This window comes from Silurus meridionalis, chromosome 23 (assembly GCF_014805685.1).
Source record: "Silurus meridionalis isolate SWU-2019-XX chromosome 23, ASM1480568v1, whole genome shotgun sequence".
Taxonomy (NCBI): Eukaryota; Metazoa; Chordata; class Actinopteri; order Siluriformes; family Siluridae; genus Silurus; species Silurus meridionalis.
In genome coordinates, this window is record NC_060906.1 from 4832201 (window position 1) to 4851052 (window position 18852).

Sequence of the window (18852 nt, forward strand, 5' to 3'; positions counted from 1 at the left end):
TACACAGATAAAAAGATTTAAGATTTGGAAATCAATGCAACATTCAATTAAAAAATAGCACACTGAGAAGTCCTTAAGAAGGATGCAAGATGATGTTAGTCCAAAGGAGCAGTCCAATCTGTCCAGGCTCGATCAGAGCAAGTGCACCACTTCGATTCAGTCCTACAGTGGCCTAAGTCTCCACCAGATTTAAACAGCACACTGTAAAACAGATAAGACAGCTGCCAGTATCTCTAGCTCACAAGTTATACACAACACCCCAATAATTACTTTCGTGCACACAGTTCCAAACCACAGCACAATCACACCACTCCAATAGCACAGCACCCGGGATATAGCAATAAAAATTCACAAAGTGACTATAAGCTAGCACACTGGCAATCATCAGTTTCTGTATTAAATGTTAAGGTCAAACAGTGCAACCGGTTAAGTTTAACTGGAGTCTTTCATTCAATGGTCTGGCTTCCCGGAGTATAATGGCTAAAATCGTACTCACAATAGGACCGGGTAGCAATTCCCACTACCCAGTCTACGCGAAGTCCAGCGTTGTAACCAGAGTGTTCTGTTCCGCGATAAACACTCTTACGCTCCACTCACAGCGTGATTCCTCTCGCTCTCTCGGCGTCACTACACGCCAGTCCAACCCGCACTCATCACATAGTGTAGCTAACCTCGTCCTTCAGCGTATACACTGCACATGGAGTTGCTTTTCTCTTCTCTGTTGCTTGGGAAACGCCGCCTCCCCTGAAGGTGAACACAGAGAATGAGGAGGAGCTTCTTCCGCAGGCCATTCGGAGTTTAAACCAGGAAACACCCAGGATCTAAAACTGGCCCACTCTCTCCATCATCACCCTTTTTTCCCCTGCACAATCACACTTTTCGTATACGGCACATTATACACTGGACTTGCACAGCACAGTGCACTTTACATTCCATTTCATTTTCATATTTTCTTTTCATATTTATTTATTTCATATTTTTATATTCTTTTTTTTATACCACACCTCCGCACAAGGACACTTTACACCACACCTTACTGCACACGGACACTCATGACAATCAAAAGTTTGTTTACTGTTGTTTACTGGTTAACTGCACACTGCCATAAACATTTTCTGTGTACATTCTCAGTGTATGTATATATATATATGTATATATACATATATATGTATATATCTTTATATCTTTATTTATCTGCCTTCTTTTCTTATTATATTTTTCTTTAAATTTTGTTATTATATTTATATTTTTATTCTCCTTTTTACCCTATTTTATTCCCTCATGCCGGACCGTCGTCAAAAGCATTTCACTGCATGACGTACCCTGTATGTATGTGTATGTGACAAATAAAATTTGATTTGATTTGATTTGCTTACACTCGTTGCATACTGGTATAACCTCCGAGTCTGTCAGCGTGTTTTTGTTGCTCATCCACCCGCCACGCGGTCTCCGGAAGACGCCAGCTCGCCAGTCACACTTCCGCTATTCCCACGTGACTGCCCGTTTTCCGTAAGGCGCTCTCTCTCACAGTCTCTACAGCATGCTTTTAAAGGGCACAGTCTCCACCCCTCCCTCATCAGCTCATCATGCTGGCATACGCAACAGTCTGTTGCTCATAAAAAGAAAACGCTGAGCGAGGCAATACAGACGAGGCCATTAATAAAAACAACAACGATTATGCAGGAGATTATCCAATTAATAAAAAAATGACATTAATACTCAGATCCCGTCACACTTGTTACCTGGTCCCAAAAAGAACCGGTTCCAGAAGTAACCAGATATATTGTCTCGCGAGATGTTCCAAGACACCATGGTCCAAGTCATTCTAAAGAGAGTCTGACGACAAACTTTAACAAGGTGATTGATGATGTTCCAGCTAATGAGAGTAGCCTACCCGATGTTGCTCCAGTCAACAGAGTAACACAGAACCCGAACACACCTGGAAATGAACTTGTGGAAATAAAAGACCTACCTGGAAGTGAATCTGTGGAACGAGAGACAAACTTATCTGACAATGGTAACCTTGTAAAAGGCTTGGATGAGGACTGCCCTGAACAACTTCCAGTCCCCTCTGACATGCCAGAATGTGATGAGACAAATGTTCTTGCAAATGAAGGAGAAGAGGAGATTAATGAGACAGAGGAACAGGCTGATACTGATGACCTAGTCAGGAGATCCATGAGGAATCGTCAGCCACCTAGGCGGCTGGACTACACTGAACTGGGAACCCCCTTAGTCACAGTGGTGAAGTCATTCTTTCAAGGAGACTGACCACTGTGTGGAACGACCTCATAAGTGAGAATGATGCATCAGCTTGTCCCCCTGTTTTGTTTCCTCCGGTGATAACTGTTTGAACATTGACATGCACAGGGACGTGCATAAGTTAGGAGGGGAGAGTGTAACCCACCTAAGGATACTGAAGTGCAACACTCTACTCTGCCTGCGGGTGGCCCATACACCCCAGGTAATTCACCTAAAAACAAGCTCCTCCGGTGAAGAAGTTGCTAGAAAGCAAACAATTCAAATTGATTCAAATTGTTTTATGTTGTTTAAGATGCTTATAAAAGATCGCTAATCGCGCTAGCTGCATGCTAATTGTTAACAATCTATAAGTCCTATTTGGTTTGTCATGCTAGCTTAGCTAAGCTAGACACCACTGTAGCAGATCTTTAATAGTGTTTACACCGCTAAAGGTGCCTTTATACTGTTTTTTTACATGTTGACTTAAAAGTTAATATACATGTATTTAAAATAAGGGTGATTTAGTTCATTTAATTGTGAATATACATGTTTGTGTATGTATATGTATATGAGGAGGAGAAGTTTCTTAGCTGTTAAAAAGAATGAATATGGTAAAATGTGATGGTTAAAATGTTAAGATGCAAAACAGGTTTTAAAGTTTTATTTCATTGAACTACTTTGTTAGAGTTAAAGTTTATTCATTTGCACAATGATTAGAGTATTTATAATCTTTACAAATGGTTATATTTAATTTGATATTTGAAGGGAGAAAAGTTGATTAGATTTGAACAGAAATGAGGCAATTGTAATTAATGCATTCTTTACTGTATGTATAGATTTTTTTTTAGAAAGGGATAGACCATCTGAATCTGAACCTAGCGGTCAGTGGCGAGCCAACCCGCAGAAGTGAACGGATCAAGAGCCCGGTGTGGCCAGCCGTGGCATCTTTGGACCAGCATCATCCTGTGCCTTCATTTGTGATACAGAGAAGAACATACGTAAACCTACCCGGGTAGTGAAAAGAACATACTCTAAACACACACACATATCAACAACTTCTATGGACTCTTTCTTTATGTTTTTTATTTTGAGTTTGTTTTGAGTTCTCTGTGCACTCAGGAAGCCTTTAGGTAGGCAGGGAATGTAAATAACTGCCAATTTATTTTGTATAATACTTTTTTTTTTTTTTATTCACCTGTTTTGTGCTGTCTGTTCTCTGATGACCGTTTACTATTTCAGGCTCCATAGTCATATCTAGAGCTTCTGATACTAGCCCAGTTTTAATTTCTTAATACTTAAATTAGTAATACTTATTATTTACATTAACCTGACAAGGAGATTACACAAGCAACCCAGAGGAGGTGAGGACCACACAGGTGGAAGAGACAAGAACATGCTGGTGGAGCCCAAGAGTAATACAGAAGGGCAGGTGAAGAGGATCAGCACTGCAGAGGAGCAGGTGGAGCAGATCGAGCAGATCAGCACTATGGAGGCAGGTGGAGCAGATCAGCACTATGGAGAAGCAGGTGGAGCAGATCAGCACTATGGAGGCAGGTGGAGCAGATCAGCACTATGGAGGAGCAGGTGGAGCAGATCAGCACTATGGAGGAGCAGGTGGAGCAGATCAGCACTATGGAGAAGCAGGTGGAGCAGATCAGCACTACAGAGGAGCAGGTGGAGCAGATCAGCACTATGGAGGAGCAGGTGGAGCAGATCAGCACTATGGAGAAGCAGGTGGAGAAGATCAGCACTATGGAGGGACAAGGTAATTAAGACATCTTTAAAGTTAGTTTAATTTTGTAAAGGCTTGAATTGTTTAAACCATGTGGTACCTTAAAATTGCTGAATGTCTAAGGCTTTTCCCCATAGAGCTTTATGCAGGTCCGGCTGCATGATATCTTTTCAGCGTCAGTGCTGCAATGTAAGTAATGCAGTAAGATAATTACACTTGATAAGATTTCTTAAAATAAGAAAACATACCAAGCCTTTAGAAAATAGCAAAGTGTTTTAAAACAAGGATTAAAATACTTATTTAAAGCAGTATATTTAGTGTAATTTACTTAAAACTAAGTTGTTAATTCTTTTTTTAAGAGTTTGCTTTTCTTAATTTGTGTGAAAAGTTCTTAAGACCAGAGCTTTTAAACAAGACAATTCTTCTTAATTTAGGATTTGTCATAAGGTAATCTGTCTTAAAATGAGTAAAGCATTTAAACTTAAAACAAGGTTATATAAACTAAAATCAAGACCATGCATTCAGAGTCAAAATTATTTATTCAAATGAAAACCTGTCTTCTTACACAGAATAGTTACCATGCACAAAACAAAGCTTACTTTACTGCTTCTCAAAATACTTCAACTTACTGTAACATAAAACAGTACATGTGTTGCCATTGCTGAACACGGAATCAGAATCAACATGAGAATCTGACACTGTAATAAAACTACAAAACAACTTGTAACAGAGATGCCCAAGGAACATACAAGTCTTTTGTATAAACCCCCCTCACACACACAGGAGTTCTCACTGGACTTGAATTAGAACTCTACCATCAGCTAGGAGCTCAACATTGGTGGAGACTGGCGAGCCCCTTGTTTCCTCTGAACCTAGATCATTTTCTGTTCTTCATCTGTGTGCTAGAACCATAAGTGCACCATTTTCCTTTTCTTTTTTTTTTTCCTCTCTCTTCCTGGATTTCCATGAACTTTTTTTGGAATGTGTTGCAGGTCTGAATGAAAGGTAAGGATGTATATTTACAAATGACAAAGTTGACCGAACAAAACATGAAATATTTTGTGTTCATATTGTCTGCAATGAAATACAAGTCAAAGTAAATTTAGAAATCACTACTTTCTTTTTTTTTTTTTTTGCGTTTTCCATACTGTCCCAACTTTTTCTGATTTGGGGTTGTAGTTTTCTAGTTTTTCCATTGCGGGACGATTTTACAGTTTTTAAAACAATTTGCATGAAAACTAAACACAAAGAATCTATCGTGTCTCGCCATAGATAAAACATTACCCCTGCTGTGGGCATGTTTACTGCCTGGTCTTAGTGTTCATGTTCCTTCAAATGTCACACAAATCAGAAGTTCTGATCAGCTGTACAGGTGTTTTTTGAGAGCTAATATGTGGTTCTTTGTGATTCCTATCCAGTTTATCATCTTCAGTGCAATTAAAATCCCCACCTAGAAACAAAAAACCTTCTGAATTGATGTTTTTTAAAGTGGAGCTGATTTTGTTTAGAAAGAGGATTTTTTTTCTGCCTAAAAGGTGCGTAAACATTAACAAAAATATTAATTTCTGTGTTTTGGAATTTTGCTTGTACTTTTAAAATGTGCCCTTTAACTATTTCTTCCATTTTGTAAGCGGTTGGTAGAAAGTTTTTTGAAAAGAGTATTGCTACTCCTCCACTAGTAGAGCACATCCAATCCACTTCAGTTTTATGATCCCTGTGTGATTCCTGAATAAACATGACATCAATCCATTTCAGCTTTATAAACTCAAACAACACCATTCTTTTCTGACCAGCTCTAGCAGCATTTAGATTAAGGGTTCCTACTTTTACATACTTCATATTGGAAATAGAGAACAACATACCTATACAGTACAGTACAGTACAGTAGTGACACTGGGCACCAGTTCTTCAGCTGGGTCAGGTCTCCCTTCTTCGGCAGCAGGCGCTTTTCTTCTAAACAGCTAATTCCAGGTCTTTCTGAAGCTCTCCACAAGTGGTCCTTGGCTCTTGGAGAACTCTTCTGATATTCTTTTTGCTTCTCTGCCTGAAATTTTGTGAGAAGCACCTGGTCATGGCTGCTTAATGGTAAGATTATGTTCTTTCTACTTCTGGATTATGGTCCTAACAGTTCTCGCTGGAACATTCAGAAGTTTAGAAATCCTTCTGTAACCAATGCCATTAGTATGTTTTGCAACAATAAGGTTGTGAAGGTCTTGTAAGAGCTCTTCACTTTTACCCATCATGAGATGTTTCTTGTGTGACACCTTGGTAATGAGACACCTTTATGCAGGCCATTAGTTGGGACTGAAGCAGCTGATATTGATTTTCACTGACACGGGGCAGGACTGCTTTCTAATTACTGATTGATTTCAGCTGGTGTCTTGACTTCCATGCCTTTTTTCACCTGCTTTTCTTCATATGTTCAATACTTTTTCACCAAATGGATTTGTATGATCATAATCATGGATGCTGCACAAAAATGTGATTCCTTGTTTTTCCTTAAAACCAGCTGATTGTTTAAAAGGAATGAATAAATTAACTATTATTAGAGTAAATCATGACACTTCCACAAGTAGAATTTATATTAAATGATTTCCACCATGCCAGTGGGTCTTCTGTTCTGGGAATTAAGGTCTCTGCAAGATAACCTCGCATTGGTGCCATTGCAGTGGATGTTGGGTTGCTGATGCTGACTGCATCAGACACTCTCTCAATCAAAATCCTTCCAGATTGAAGACACTTGTTCAGATAAAGAAGGAGCTGTGCGCTCAGCTTGAGTTTGCTCTTCGGTGCTGGACCAAACCCTTGCCGCAGCAGCAGTTATGCTTTTGGCTGCTTCGTCTGCAACTGTTGCATCATGAAATGCCTTTTGTTTAAATCTCATGTTAATTTCAAGGTACAAAATAAATAGACATGACTTTATTTAAATGTGTTTAGTGTGTATGTTCATCTGCCGAGATGACGTTTGGATATGCATGACGTCATGACGTAAGGAGGCAAAAGAACTGGTGAACCGTTTTTTTAAACTGGTTCTTCGAAACGAACTGTCCGAAAGAACTCATTCGCAAAAAAGAATCGGACTTCCCATCACTAAGTTGTAGCACACATTTGGGCCAAAGTTCACCACGTCCCCACCCTTTTCCTCTCAGTCCTCCGCGTCCCAAAACTCTAACAAGTAACATGGTGAACTTCCACTAGAAAAAAATAAACACAGAATTTCAAAGCCTCGAGCACTGCACATAGAAAATATTTAAAGCACAATAAAGTTGCTGTTAACACTGCGGTGGGCGGAGCTTCATTCAGTTACAGCAAGAAACGTGGGAAAGCGCGAAAACAAGATGGCGGCGGCGAGAAATAGTAAATAATTTAGGTATAATTTTCTGTAATGTATTAATTAGTGATGTAAATAGTGATCCTGAAGTAAAAATATTATTTAATATCCTATAATAAAATGTATATATATAAATAAAAAATAAGCTGTTTAATAGAGAAACGTGATTTAAACAGTGTTAGCTCACTAGCATTTTAGCTATTAATGTAAACATAATCACACTGTAACAGACTTTATTGAATTTTGTTATGCTGTACTAATTCTGGAGCGACTGGTGCTCATTGTGTGTGTGTGTGTGTGTGTGTGTGTGTGTGTGTGTGTGTGTGTGTGTGTGTGTGAAAAATGTATTTATTTATTTTTTTTAATGTTCATATGTAAAAAAACAAACAAAAAAAACCTAAAGAAACAAAACAGAAATTAAAGAGGGGGAGAGTGTGAGGCGGTGGGTCAGTTGGGGTACAGTGTGTGTGTATGTGTGTCTGTGTGTGTGTGTGTGTGTGTGTGTGTGTGTGTGTGTGTGTGTGGTGTGATTATTTTGATAAATGTTACTGTGTTAAGACTTTACTGTTATAGACCGGTACAGAGGTCACGTAGGTCACGAGTGAACTGTTTGTACAACCTGATGCTCGTGAGTCCCACCAGAACAGATCCAGTGCGACTGTCCCGAAGTTAACAAACAGTTTACACAATAGTACTTCATTAAACTGTAACATTTTCACATGATGAGGATCAAACAGTTTTTAAAGATCAAACACTTACACAATCTTCTTAAACTGGATTGTTCCAGTTACGAGGGGGTCGTGGAAATGATCCCGCTAGATAGGAATTATTCTACCAAATGTGTCGTTCATTAGACCGTGTTTTTACCAAAATTTCAATTGATGGCTCACGGTTACAGACAGTTCCTTAGGAATTGTCTGCACAAAGGAAACATGATGTGGGTTTAATTAAAGATCGCTGGTTCATATCACGCCAAAATCTGATTACCACAAGTGCAAACCTCAATATCCACTGAAATCAGACCGTCCTCTGTTTTGTCTGTCGCCCACAAACAGGTGAAGGAGGCGCTTCCTGGACCGGAGCAGACGCCTCTACATAACCTGAAATCGGGAGACGGGGTGAAGTGAAGCGGTGAAGTACTTCAGAAGAAAGAGCCGGAACACCAAACGGAGGCTGAGACCTTTCCAGGTGCTCCTGACAACGCAGACTGCTGTGAATGTCGCAGAGAGAGCCACGTTGATTCACGCCAGCCGGTGCAAACGAGTGCCAGACCCGGAACAGGGGTTGATGGGAGACGGGGAAAGTGAGAACACTTCACATAGGAACTCTGGTGTCGCTGGCCCCGTGAGGTGGGAGAAGGGCGCTGTTTAGGTGCTTAAGTCGCACCTGCCCTTCAAGCACCAATAACCTCAAGAATAGGAAAGGTGTCACCAGACCAGATCTAGAACAAACAGGAGACCCGCTCCGATCCACCTGAAGACACACAACCTGAGAAGGATACGTTGATTTAAGTAGTTAAGTGTTGAATTATGTTGTAACGAGTTTTGCTGAGAATATTCACGATATTAACCTTCTCTTGAGGAGATTCTATCAAAATGTATCTTCGTTATGTTCTTTTTCAATGTTGAAGAATCTCTTCTACATTTGTTTTGCCTCCTTCTCCAAGTCTTTTTGATCAAAAGTTACTGTTTTTATTCCTTCTTTGTAAAAACATTGTACAGTTGACTGAAGCTGCTATTATTCTTTCAGATTTGCACTCTTGTTGTCACGATTTCCCCCCAAAATGTGCTGATCTGACCAATCATGGTCCAGAAAATGTACACTTGTGTAAAAAATGCTAATTTTCGATGATGCAGGTGCAGTACCAGGCCCCGGCTACAGGGGCACACTCTCGAATGAGCCTGGATTAGTGCACTTCAGAGAACTCAGTTCAGACTTTACCTGAAAATCAGTCACACACACACTTCAACACAGCAGTATTTACATATTTTCTTTCATTTCTACCTCAAATAAACCCAAATATTCTCCTACACAACACTATGTAGTGCACTAAACATAGTGTACGAGACACTACACAAAATAACATCCTTTTACAGAGAAATGTAGATAAATAACACATATTTAGTTCATACACTAGTGCACTACAAAAGCCCTGCCTTTCCTGATCACCCTACAAAGTGCACTTCAACATCGAGTCATTTGGGACTCGTACGAGTTTCCGTTAAAAACGCCGGTACAGTGTTAAAGAGGATCCTGAAACTTTAATTAAATCGAGTTCTACACTAAAATAAGTGTAAATTAACATAAAAAATTTATATCAACTCCGGAATATTAAAGAAATGTAAGTGAGATAAAAAGATCAGTATCACCAGACTCACTTTTCATAGTACCAACATTTTAAGTTCCCGAACCTCCACTTGTCCTTTCCCTGCTGTCTCTGTAGACGTCTTCCTCCTCTCCTTCTCCTCCTTCAGCCAACAGTAGCCCAATTTCCACCGGTACCCTGTAGGCTAACGATACCTGTGGCGGTCGTTGGTAACCAGGACCTCGATCGAACCGGTATGAATTTCTCTTTCGTGGTCCGAATATTTGATTTGGAAGGATGCTCTTCCTTACGCAACCCTCCCCATTTACCCGGGCTTGGGACCGGCGCTAAGAGTGCACTGGCTTGTGCAACCCTATATACGTTTATGTGTGTGTGTGTGTGTGTGTGTGTATAGCTGGCCAAATGTATAGGAGACAGCATTCATATTTTGCATCACTGGGACTTTCCTGTCAGCATGTGCTGTGGCTTAATAATCTCTTTCCAGAGAACTGCTGTACACATACTGTAGTCTGTGCAGCACAATTCTGTGTATCTGTGTGCATCAATTAAGGGTCTGTTCAGTCAGACAGGTTTTATCAAATATTAAACATAGAAATAAAACATTCAACAAATGATTATTAACAACATTTAAAATAAAAATAATAATAACAATAACACAAACTATTAAACATCAACAAATTCATCTCAAACTAAAACACAAAGTGCTTGTGGAGGTCATGTGAGGTTACTTTTCATCCAGCACTCCTCACTCTCCTTTATAGACCAAGTAACCCAGCATGAAACCCACACACATTTTAGTTACGCTCCAAAGCAAAACGGCTTCAAATGAACATGTTAATGATTAAATTACAACAATTAAAAATATAACAGTAATAATGAAGAAACAGGAACAAAAAAAGAAATTGTAATTGTAATACTAGAATGTGACATTTCCTGGAAAAAATGTGAGTAGTGCTTTCTGGTGCAAAACTCTACACCCCGGGCGTGACCCTGGGCAAGAGGCGTATCGGTTTTAGTGCCTAACGCTAGAGGTGCACAAGTTCACTCTTAGTGCGACATGCCACACACAACCTTATTTGGAGAGAGCGTTTGGATACAACACAAACCTGTTATTGCCATCATTTTGAGAGTGGGCAGGTCCAGACACATCAGCACATTACAAGGTGTCCAAGTCTCCTCACCATGGCGAGTCTTTAGACGCATCACACACGTCTCTGAAGTTTCATGATTACATACATATGCATACAGCTGCACACACCAGATATATACCAAGATATATTTAATGGGGCATATAATGATGCTTCATGTATGAAAAACAGTCCACGAAATGTGTAAAGGTGTAGTAATGTTACTAATTAATAAAAATGTGTGTTCCATTAAACAAGTGAGGAGCAGCAGTTTTACCGACAACTATACATGGAAAAGCAGAAAGTGTCTTTTAGCACACAAAATTCAAAGAAAAGTTATTTTAACAAACAGGTTGAAGTGATGTACTGATAACATTTTTATTCAGAATAAGATCATTACAATACATTATTTTAAATGTTTTTAAACGATTTAAATTTAGAACCTAAAGAATGTTAAAGGTGTAAATAAACTCTAGTTACTGTCACAGAGATAAACGGGTCATTTCTTTATAGTTAATATCAAGTAAAAATAAAACTCAAATAATAATTGTCACTACTATCAATGTCAATGAATTACATTTACAATCAAAATTCAAATTGAAGGTTTATTTCTCACAAACAGAACCAAAACACAGTGTAGTGAGATGGTTGACTGGTGTCAGACAAAGTAAAAATAAAAATAAATACACGTTTAACAAACCTAAAACCGTTCTCGTGTACTTTGCTTGAAATTGTTAATTTGTCCCCAATGAGCAAGCCGGTGGCGACTGTGGCAAGGAAAAACTCCCTCTGATAGCGTGAGGAAGAAACCTTGAGAGGAACCAGACTCAAAAGGGAACCCATCCTCATCTGGGTGGCACTGAAAAAAATAACAAATGTGAACAGTGAAAGTAACATTGCATGTTGCCAAATATAATTAGAGAAAAGAACTGGTTTGGTTCACAAATTACCTTTTTTATGTGCCTTCTTTTCCATAAGGTTCTTTAGACATCATCCACGCTAGTCCTCCAGGGTCGTCCTCATCCAGGGCTGGTCCTAGTCCATGTGTGCTCCTCATCTGTAGACATACAACATGTGCCCAAACATTATGCCCAAAATATATTTTTCTTCTTCACTAAATCTATTTTCTATTGAACTTTTCTATAAATGTTATGATATTAATTACATAAACAATAATAAAAACAAACTCAACAGATTCGATGCCATCTGAATTATGATCTTCATCAAAGCCACTGGTGACAGAAGTGGAGGCTGTTCTTCACTCAGTGTAGGTGTCATCAACACAGACATCATAGTCCTCACCAAACTCTGGAATACTCTAAACACACACACAAACATGCCTCAGCCCGAGTCCTTTTCATGTAGTATTAGCTTGAGGTTTACTGCAACTGCACCAACAATGTAGAGAGACACTTAGCTTTAGACAGTGTGTTTCCATCTGCCAAAATTCTATCTACTGGACCACTCTGAGCTCCTCATCCATCTGTTGAAAATAATACATTATTTTTTAATTGTTAATTGCTTATTAAAATAGTACTTAAAATTTGAATGAAACATTTTACAGCTAGTTCCAATTCCCAAGCAAAAGACATACAGATAACCTTTCTTCCCATTTTATTAACAAGACATTACATTTGCCCCGAGTGCTCATCAGGGATAAATACACAGAATTCACTTTCATTCATCATTTCTGTAGAGCTGCAGGGTGACCATGTCCATTAAAGTAAATAAACCAGAAATACAGAAAAAAAACTTATGCTTGAAATGAGAATAAAAGCTTCTTAACTTTGACACCACACTAAACTAAAAGTGAAGACTTGTGTTTTATCTGGTTTGTTGTGATGCTTACACGTGTCGTTGTTGCTGTGTCGGCCTGGTCTTTTGGTTTGCAATCAGAGATGTGGTTTTCAGCCACATTACATTACATTATCAGATGTGACTTCACCAAACATCACTCACCAGATCTTGCCCATCTTGTTTGCCGTTTCTTGGCCTGTGTCCTCACCATGCTGGTCTTCTTCCCTTCTGCTGCCAAAACAATAACAGTCAATACCAATGTATACATTCCAGTCAGTCAGAATAAACAAATACTTTAATACATATAACATAACAAAACTTCTTTTCCATTTACAGTATTTTAGCTATAGTATGGATCAATGAATCAACATCACTATGCTATTATCCTGAAGCTAACAGAAATAAGACATGGAAAAATCCATTAGTATTAATAATATTAGTATTAATATATATAAACTTTACTACTAAACTGCTCTACTAAATATACAAGTACAGAACCCTCACTTGATCTCTCCTCAGTGTTAATTGGTCTGCTGTAGTCACTGCTGCTGTGGTCACTCTCTCTTATGTGGAACAGCTGGACTACTCTCACTGCAGTCCCTGCCTGCATCTGCCTGGAAGCTCTTTCATCGATCTGACTGTATCTTGTCTGTACATGCTTTTGTTTTTCTTATCTGTGCTGCTTGTGGGGATCCTACAATTCTTATCTCATGTTACATGTACATTGACAGACTGACATGTCAAACATATGTGATACTTGAAGCATTCATTGATTCACATAATTGATTAAACTGTCATAGATGGTTAAAAAAAATATAGGCCTGACACTACTAGCTTGAAAAAAAGCCCGCTTAGCAGTGCACAGACTAAAAGTTCATTGTAGAAGTATAAAAAAAAAATATATAGGCCTGACATTATTAGCTTGAAAAGCCCACTTAGTAGCGCACAAATGTTATTAAATGGAAATAAAATAAATACATTGATTCAAATAAAGCAATAAAGTGTAATTGGTCGGAGACTTCATCACTGCCTCACTACCGGACACACTGGACCCACTACAGTTTGCGTACCGTCAGAACCGTTCGACTGAGGACGCAATTGCACATCTTCTCCACACTACTATCAGCCACCTGGACCAAAGAAACGGGAATTACACAAAGATGTTGTTCGTGGACTACAGTTCAGCGTTCAACACCATAATTCCCTCCACACTCACCTCTAAGTTGGAGGTCCTGGGACTCAGCCTGCCGCTGTGTCAATGGATCTCAAACTTCCTGACGGACAGACCACAAGCTGTACGGGTGGGAAAACACACCTCATCCACCCTCACCCTCAGCACTGGAGCTCCCCAGGGTTGTGTTCTGAGCCCCCTGCTGTACTTACTGTACACATATGACTGTGTGGCCACTTCCAACTCCACAACCATCATCAAGTTTGCTGACGACACCGTTGTGGTGGGCCTGATCTCCAACAACAACGAGACGGCCTACCTACAGGAGGTTAAAAACCTGGAGAGATGGTGCCAGGAGAACAACCGTCTCCTGAACGTCAGCAAGACTAAGGAGTTGATCATGGACTTCAGCACGAAGCAGGAGCGGTCATACCAACCGCTAAACATCTGCGGGACTCCAGTGGAAAGAGTGGAGAGTTTCCGGTACCTGGGTGTTCACATCACACAGGACCTGTCTTGGTCCTGTCACATCAACACCCTGGTGAAGAAGGCCCGGCAGCGTCTGTACCATCTGAGACGCTTAACACTATCTCTCAACACTATTGAGAGTGTTCTGACGGGTAGCATCACTTCCTGGTTCGGGAACAGCACCATGCAGGACAGACGAGCCCTCCAGAGGGTGGTGCGTTCAGCTGAACGTACCATCCACACCGAGCTCCTGACCTGCAGGACATCTACAGCATGCGGTGCAGGACCAGAGCCAGGAAAATTGTGAAGGACCTCAGCCATCCCAACAATGGACTCTTTTCTCTGTTGCGTCGGGAAACGCTTCCGCTCCCTGAAGGCGAACACAGAGAGGATGAGGAGGAGCTTCTTCCCGCAGGCCATTCGGTGTTTAAACCAGGAAACACCCAGGATCTAAAACTGGCCCACTCTCTCCATCATCACCCTTTTTTCCCCTGCACAATCACACTTTTCGTTACGGCACATTATACACTGGACTTGCACAGCACAGTGCACTTTACTTTTCATATTTTCTTTTTCTTTTCATATTTATTTCATATTTCTTATATTCTTTTTTATACCACACCATTCCGCACAAGGACACTTTACACCACACCTTACTGCACACGGACACTTATGGACAATCAAAACATGCCTAACTTGTTTACTGTTTACTGTTTACTGTTGTTTACTGGTTAACTGCACACTGCCATAAACTTTTTCTGTGTATGTATATATATGTATATATGTATATGTATGTATATATACATATATATTTAGATATCTTTATATCTTTATTTATCTGCTTTCTTTTTCTTACTATATTTTTCTTTAAATTTTTTTATTATATTTATATTTATATATTTATATTTTATTCCCCTTTTTACCCTATTTTATTCCCTCATGCCGGACCGTCGTTAAAAGCATTTCACTGCATGTCGTACCCTGTATGTATGTGTATGTGACAAATAAAATTTGATTTGATTTGATTAATAGATTGGTAATAGCTAAAGGCCTGACACTACTAGCTTGAAAAAGCCCGCTTAGCAGTGCACAGACCAAACAAATGTTAACATCAAAAGGAAATGAAATACATAAATGGATTCACATAGTTGAATAAAGTGTCATAGGTTGCTAAAGGCCAGACACTACTAGCTTGAAGCAGACCCAACAACTGTAAAATAATATATACAAGTCCAGTCATGATATTAATTCAATAAAGCCCAATCACACTGATAGGAAGCCCACTGTATTTCAATATCAAAAGATATTAAGTGTGCATAAATACATGGAGTGTATGTGAAAGATTTGTAAAAACTAAACGCCTGACACTACTAGCTTAAAAAAGCCCGCTTAGTAGTGCACAGACCAAACAACTGTCAATGGAACCAACTAAATAACCAACGAACTTTTTAACGATTAGAAGTGCAAAACACAATACACTGCATTGTGGTAGCTGAAGTACGTTTGCAACACTCCTGATTCAGCACAGAAATAGGATGTTGATATGTAAACATGATCACGGAGTGCAGTGATCAGTTGTCTGTAGTGGCAGCTGAAATAACTTGTTCATAACCTTTGAATTTAAATAGCTCCAGTATCGGTTTCTTTCCGGTACTTATCAGTAGATCCTCGTTAAAGTCTCCACATACAATGACTGGCCAGCAGTTCATTATCTCAATAGCTTAAAGCAAACTTTAAAGATTTGTGCGGTATACAGTCACAAATGTCGCTGTTACTGGAGCATCGATCTTGATAAGGAGGAACTCAAGATCAGTCACATTATGTATGTACTGTCTGGCCTGGGCTTGAATCATTTCTTTACAGTATATAGCAACTCCACCAAATCTTTCTTTTTTTTTGCCATCTCCATATATGTTATGTAGCTGCGGGTAAACATAGTATACCTTTTCAGCTGTAGATTTGGTGGAATTAATGAGCCGGACAAGTTACTTTCCGTTATGCACAGAATATCGGCAAGAAACATTTGGTGGTGTGTACATTGTAATGGACTATTTTAATACTCTGGTCATGTGTTGTGAGCTGGACATGCTCTAAAAGTGGCATAACACCACTGAATGAGAGCGTTTTCATGCCTTGAAGTGAATCAGTTATTTTTGGATTTGCATGTATTTTCTTTTCATCAAAGTCTGTTATATGCAGTCCATCAAGCGAAGTTGTTCTGCTAAGAGCAACATAGGCCATTCCTGGTTCAAAAAAAATGCTTTAACGACATAACAGAAGACTGCATCGTCATCCCCTGAACTTTGTGAGCAGTGCAGGCATAGGCTAACCTTACCGGGAATTGCCGTCTGACCACTCCTTTGCTGATTCTTTCTTCAAAGCGCTCAACATAAACGAGATTATCCTGTTTACTGTCCAGTCTCTTGCAGTGTTTCTGACCAGCACTGGGATTGTCCAGTTCAAGTCCGATCATCTTTACTGCCATCACACCAGCTTTTGTTTTACTGACAATTTTGGCAATTGTTCCAAAACTGCCATTAGAGAGTCCGTCCTCCACATCCAGATTTCTCATTACCATTACACGTACTCCTGCTGCCACTTGGATGACATCAGGTAAATCCTGTTTATTGCCTTTTACAGGTTTACCCGGAGCAAGCAACGCCCTGCCCTCTTTAGTGAGAGCCTTGTGCTTTGGCTTCACACGGATTCTGTTCAGTAGCTTTGCAAAAGCGAGATCTTCCTTTTGACGCATGATTTCTGTCAGGTTGACTATTTGAAAATAGTCTTTCCAGTTGTCAGGCACACCACCTTCATACACACACAGAGGCTTTGGTTTACTTAAAGGTGGGAGTTGGTAAAAATCTCCAACCGCTAGAACAGAGATTCCACCAAAAGGTTTTTTGCTGCCTTTGATCTGTTGGAACCTCCAGTTGACATACGCGAACAGATCCTTCGAAACCATGGACACTTCGTCAATGAGGAGAATCTCTGTGTTCGACAACACCGCTCTAACAGCATCCAAAGAGTTTCCCAGTGCTTGATACGGTGGGCTTAATGTCCTGGGCAAATTTAAATTGGAGTGCAAAGTTTTACCAGAGATATTAAAAGCTGCTGTTCCGGTAAACACAGTCAATAGCACTGTTGGTGAAGACATGTCACCTTGCTCCTGAAATCGTGGGAGTTAGCGTAGGATCTTGGTGGCTTCCGCATATATGCACTTGATTACATGCGATTTTCCACATCCCGCACCGCCAGACACAAAATATAAAAACTGCTCAGGATTCTGACCCCACACGCGCTTCAGGCACCATTGACGGACGGTGTAGAACACTGATGACTGTGCCTGGTTCAAACTTCGATATAGCTGTTGTACATAATCCACACTCAACTGTGGTGCCTCGATTTTTGGTACAAGTCCGTCACCATGTTCACGAACAAGCTGGTACTCTGGAACATCGTCTTTCTTGTTCACCTGTTCGGGCTCTTCATCGATCCTTTCCATGATGCACTCCAAACTTTCAGCTTCCATTTCTGGGGTGAACGCTGTCCACACATTCTCAAACATCCCCTGCTCCTGTAAAAGTTCAAAAGCTTGGTCCAATTTAGCAGTGTGCTTTCAAACCTTTTCTGGTTCTCTACTACAACTGTGCACACTGGCACACGTAGACGGGGTTGTCGGACATCTATGAAGGCATTGTGGTAAAACAGCTCATATGTAGGATAAGCTGGTTGCTTGAGCTGTGTATTAGAGCGATGAGGAACATACAGCTTCAGCAATCTGCCATAATACTTCTCAGGCTGCTTTTCTTTAGAGAAGCGGGCGTGCCTAATAATTGCAGGCTTGCCGACAGTTCTTTGTTGAACGTACCCCATGTTGTTCAGCAGGGGGTGAACGTTTTGACCTTTAGCTTGACGGCCATAGACAATTTTGGCAATTGTTCCAAAACTGCCATTAGAGAGTCCGTCTCATTAGAGAGAGTTTGAGGCAAAATCGGCAAGACACAATTTTTCAAAGTCCGGTGTTTCAGGCCTTGCTCTGTACTTCTCAACGATTCCTGACATCCACACATCCTCAGTATCTGGGTTTTTGTAATTTAATGCACTAAGGGAAAGACTCATTTTCAATGCGTCGTCATCAGTTTGTATGAACACGACAGCACGTGAACACTTCTTCAAGGGTAAGCTGCACGTACGTGCCACAGACTCCTGAGCTTACTTGTCTGTGTTTGGAATAAGCCTGCATTATCTGTTTCATTTCATCTTTTCGTTAACATTAGTTTTACATACATCTTCTACCACAGTTTTCAGCAGGTCATTCATCTTATGTTCAGACTTGGATATATAGGACAGGATGTACATGACACAGCAGTATGGATCAAGAATGTACTGAATGTCCATGTTAGCATTCCAAGCCCTCAGCAAGTCCCGGTTGTATCCGTTGACCCAACACTCTTTTGGGTTACATTTCAACCTAACACTTCATGTAACTTTGCATGCTCAAATTGCACCTTTCTAGTACTGAAAGAGCAGAAGCACAGATACTCCTGGCAGAGAAACAAATCAAGCTGACCAAACTGCAGCAAACCAAAGCAAAACTTCAGATCCGCCTCCAAAAAGCAGAGCTTAGCAATCTTGAAAACTGTGTATCTGGATCAGGGT

The 18852-nt window shown here is 40.1% G+C and overlaps 2 protein-coding genes across 2 annotated transcripts in view; one reads left to right on the forward strand and one right to left on the reverse strand.

Moving 5' to 3' along the window:
- Positions 1 to 18852, reverse strand: part of LOC124377358 (NACHT, LRR and PYD domains-containing protein 12-like) — a 578147-nt gene that overhangs the window by 503021 nt on the left and 56274 nt on the right.
- Positions 1 to 18852, forward strand: part of LOC124377359 (NACHT, LRR and PYD domains-containing protein 12-like) — an 839056-nt gene that overhangs the window by 150159 nt on the left and 670045 nt on the right. The window contains exons 4-5 of the mRNA XM_046836796.1: positions 367 to 377; positions 11094 to 11120. Coding sequence (XP_046692752.1) covers positions 367 to 377; positions 11094 to 11120 — 38 coding nt within the window. The remainder of the gene's footprint in view (positions 1 to 366; positions 378 to 11093; positions 11121 to 18852) is intronic.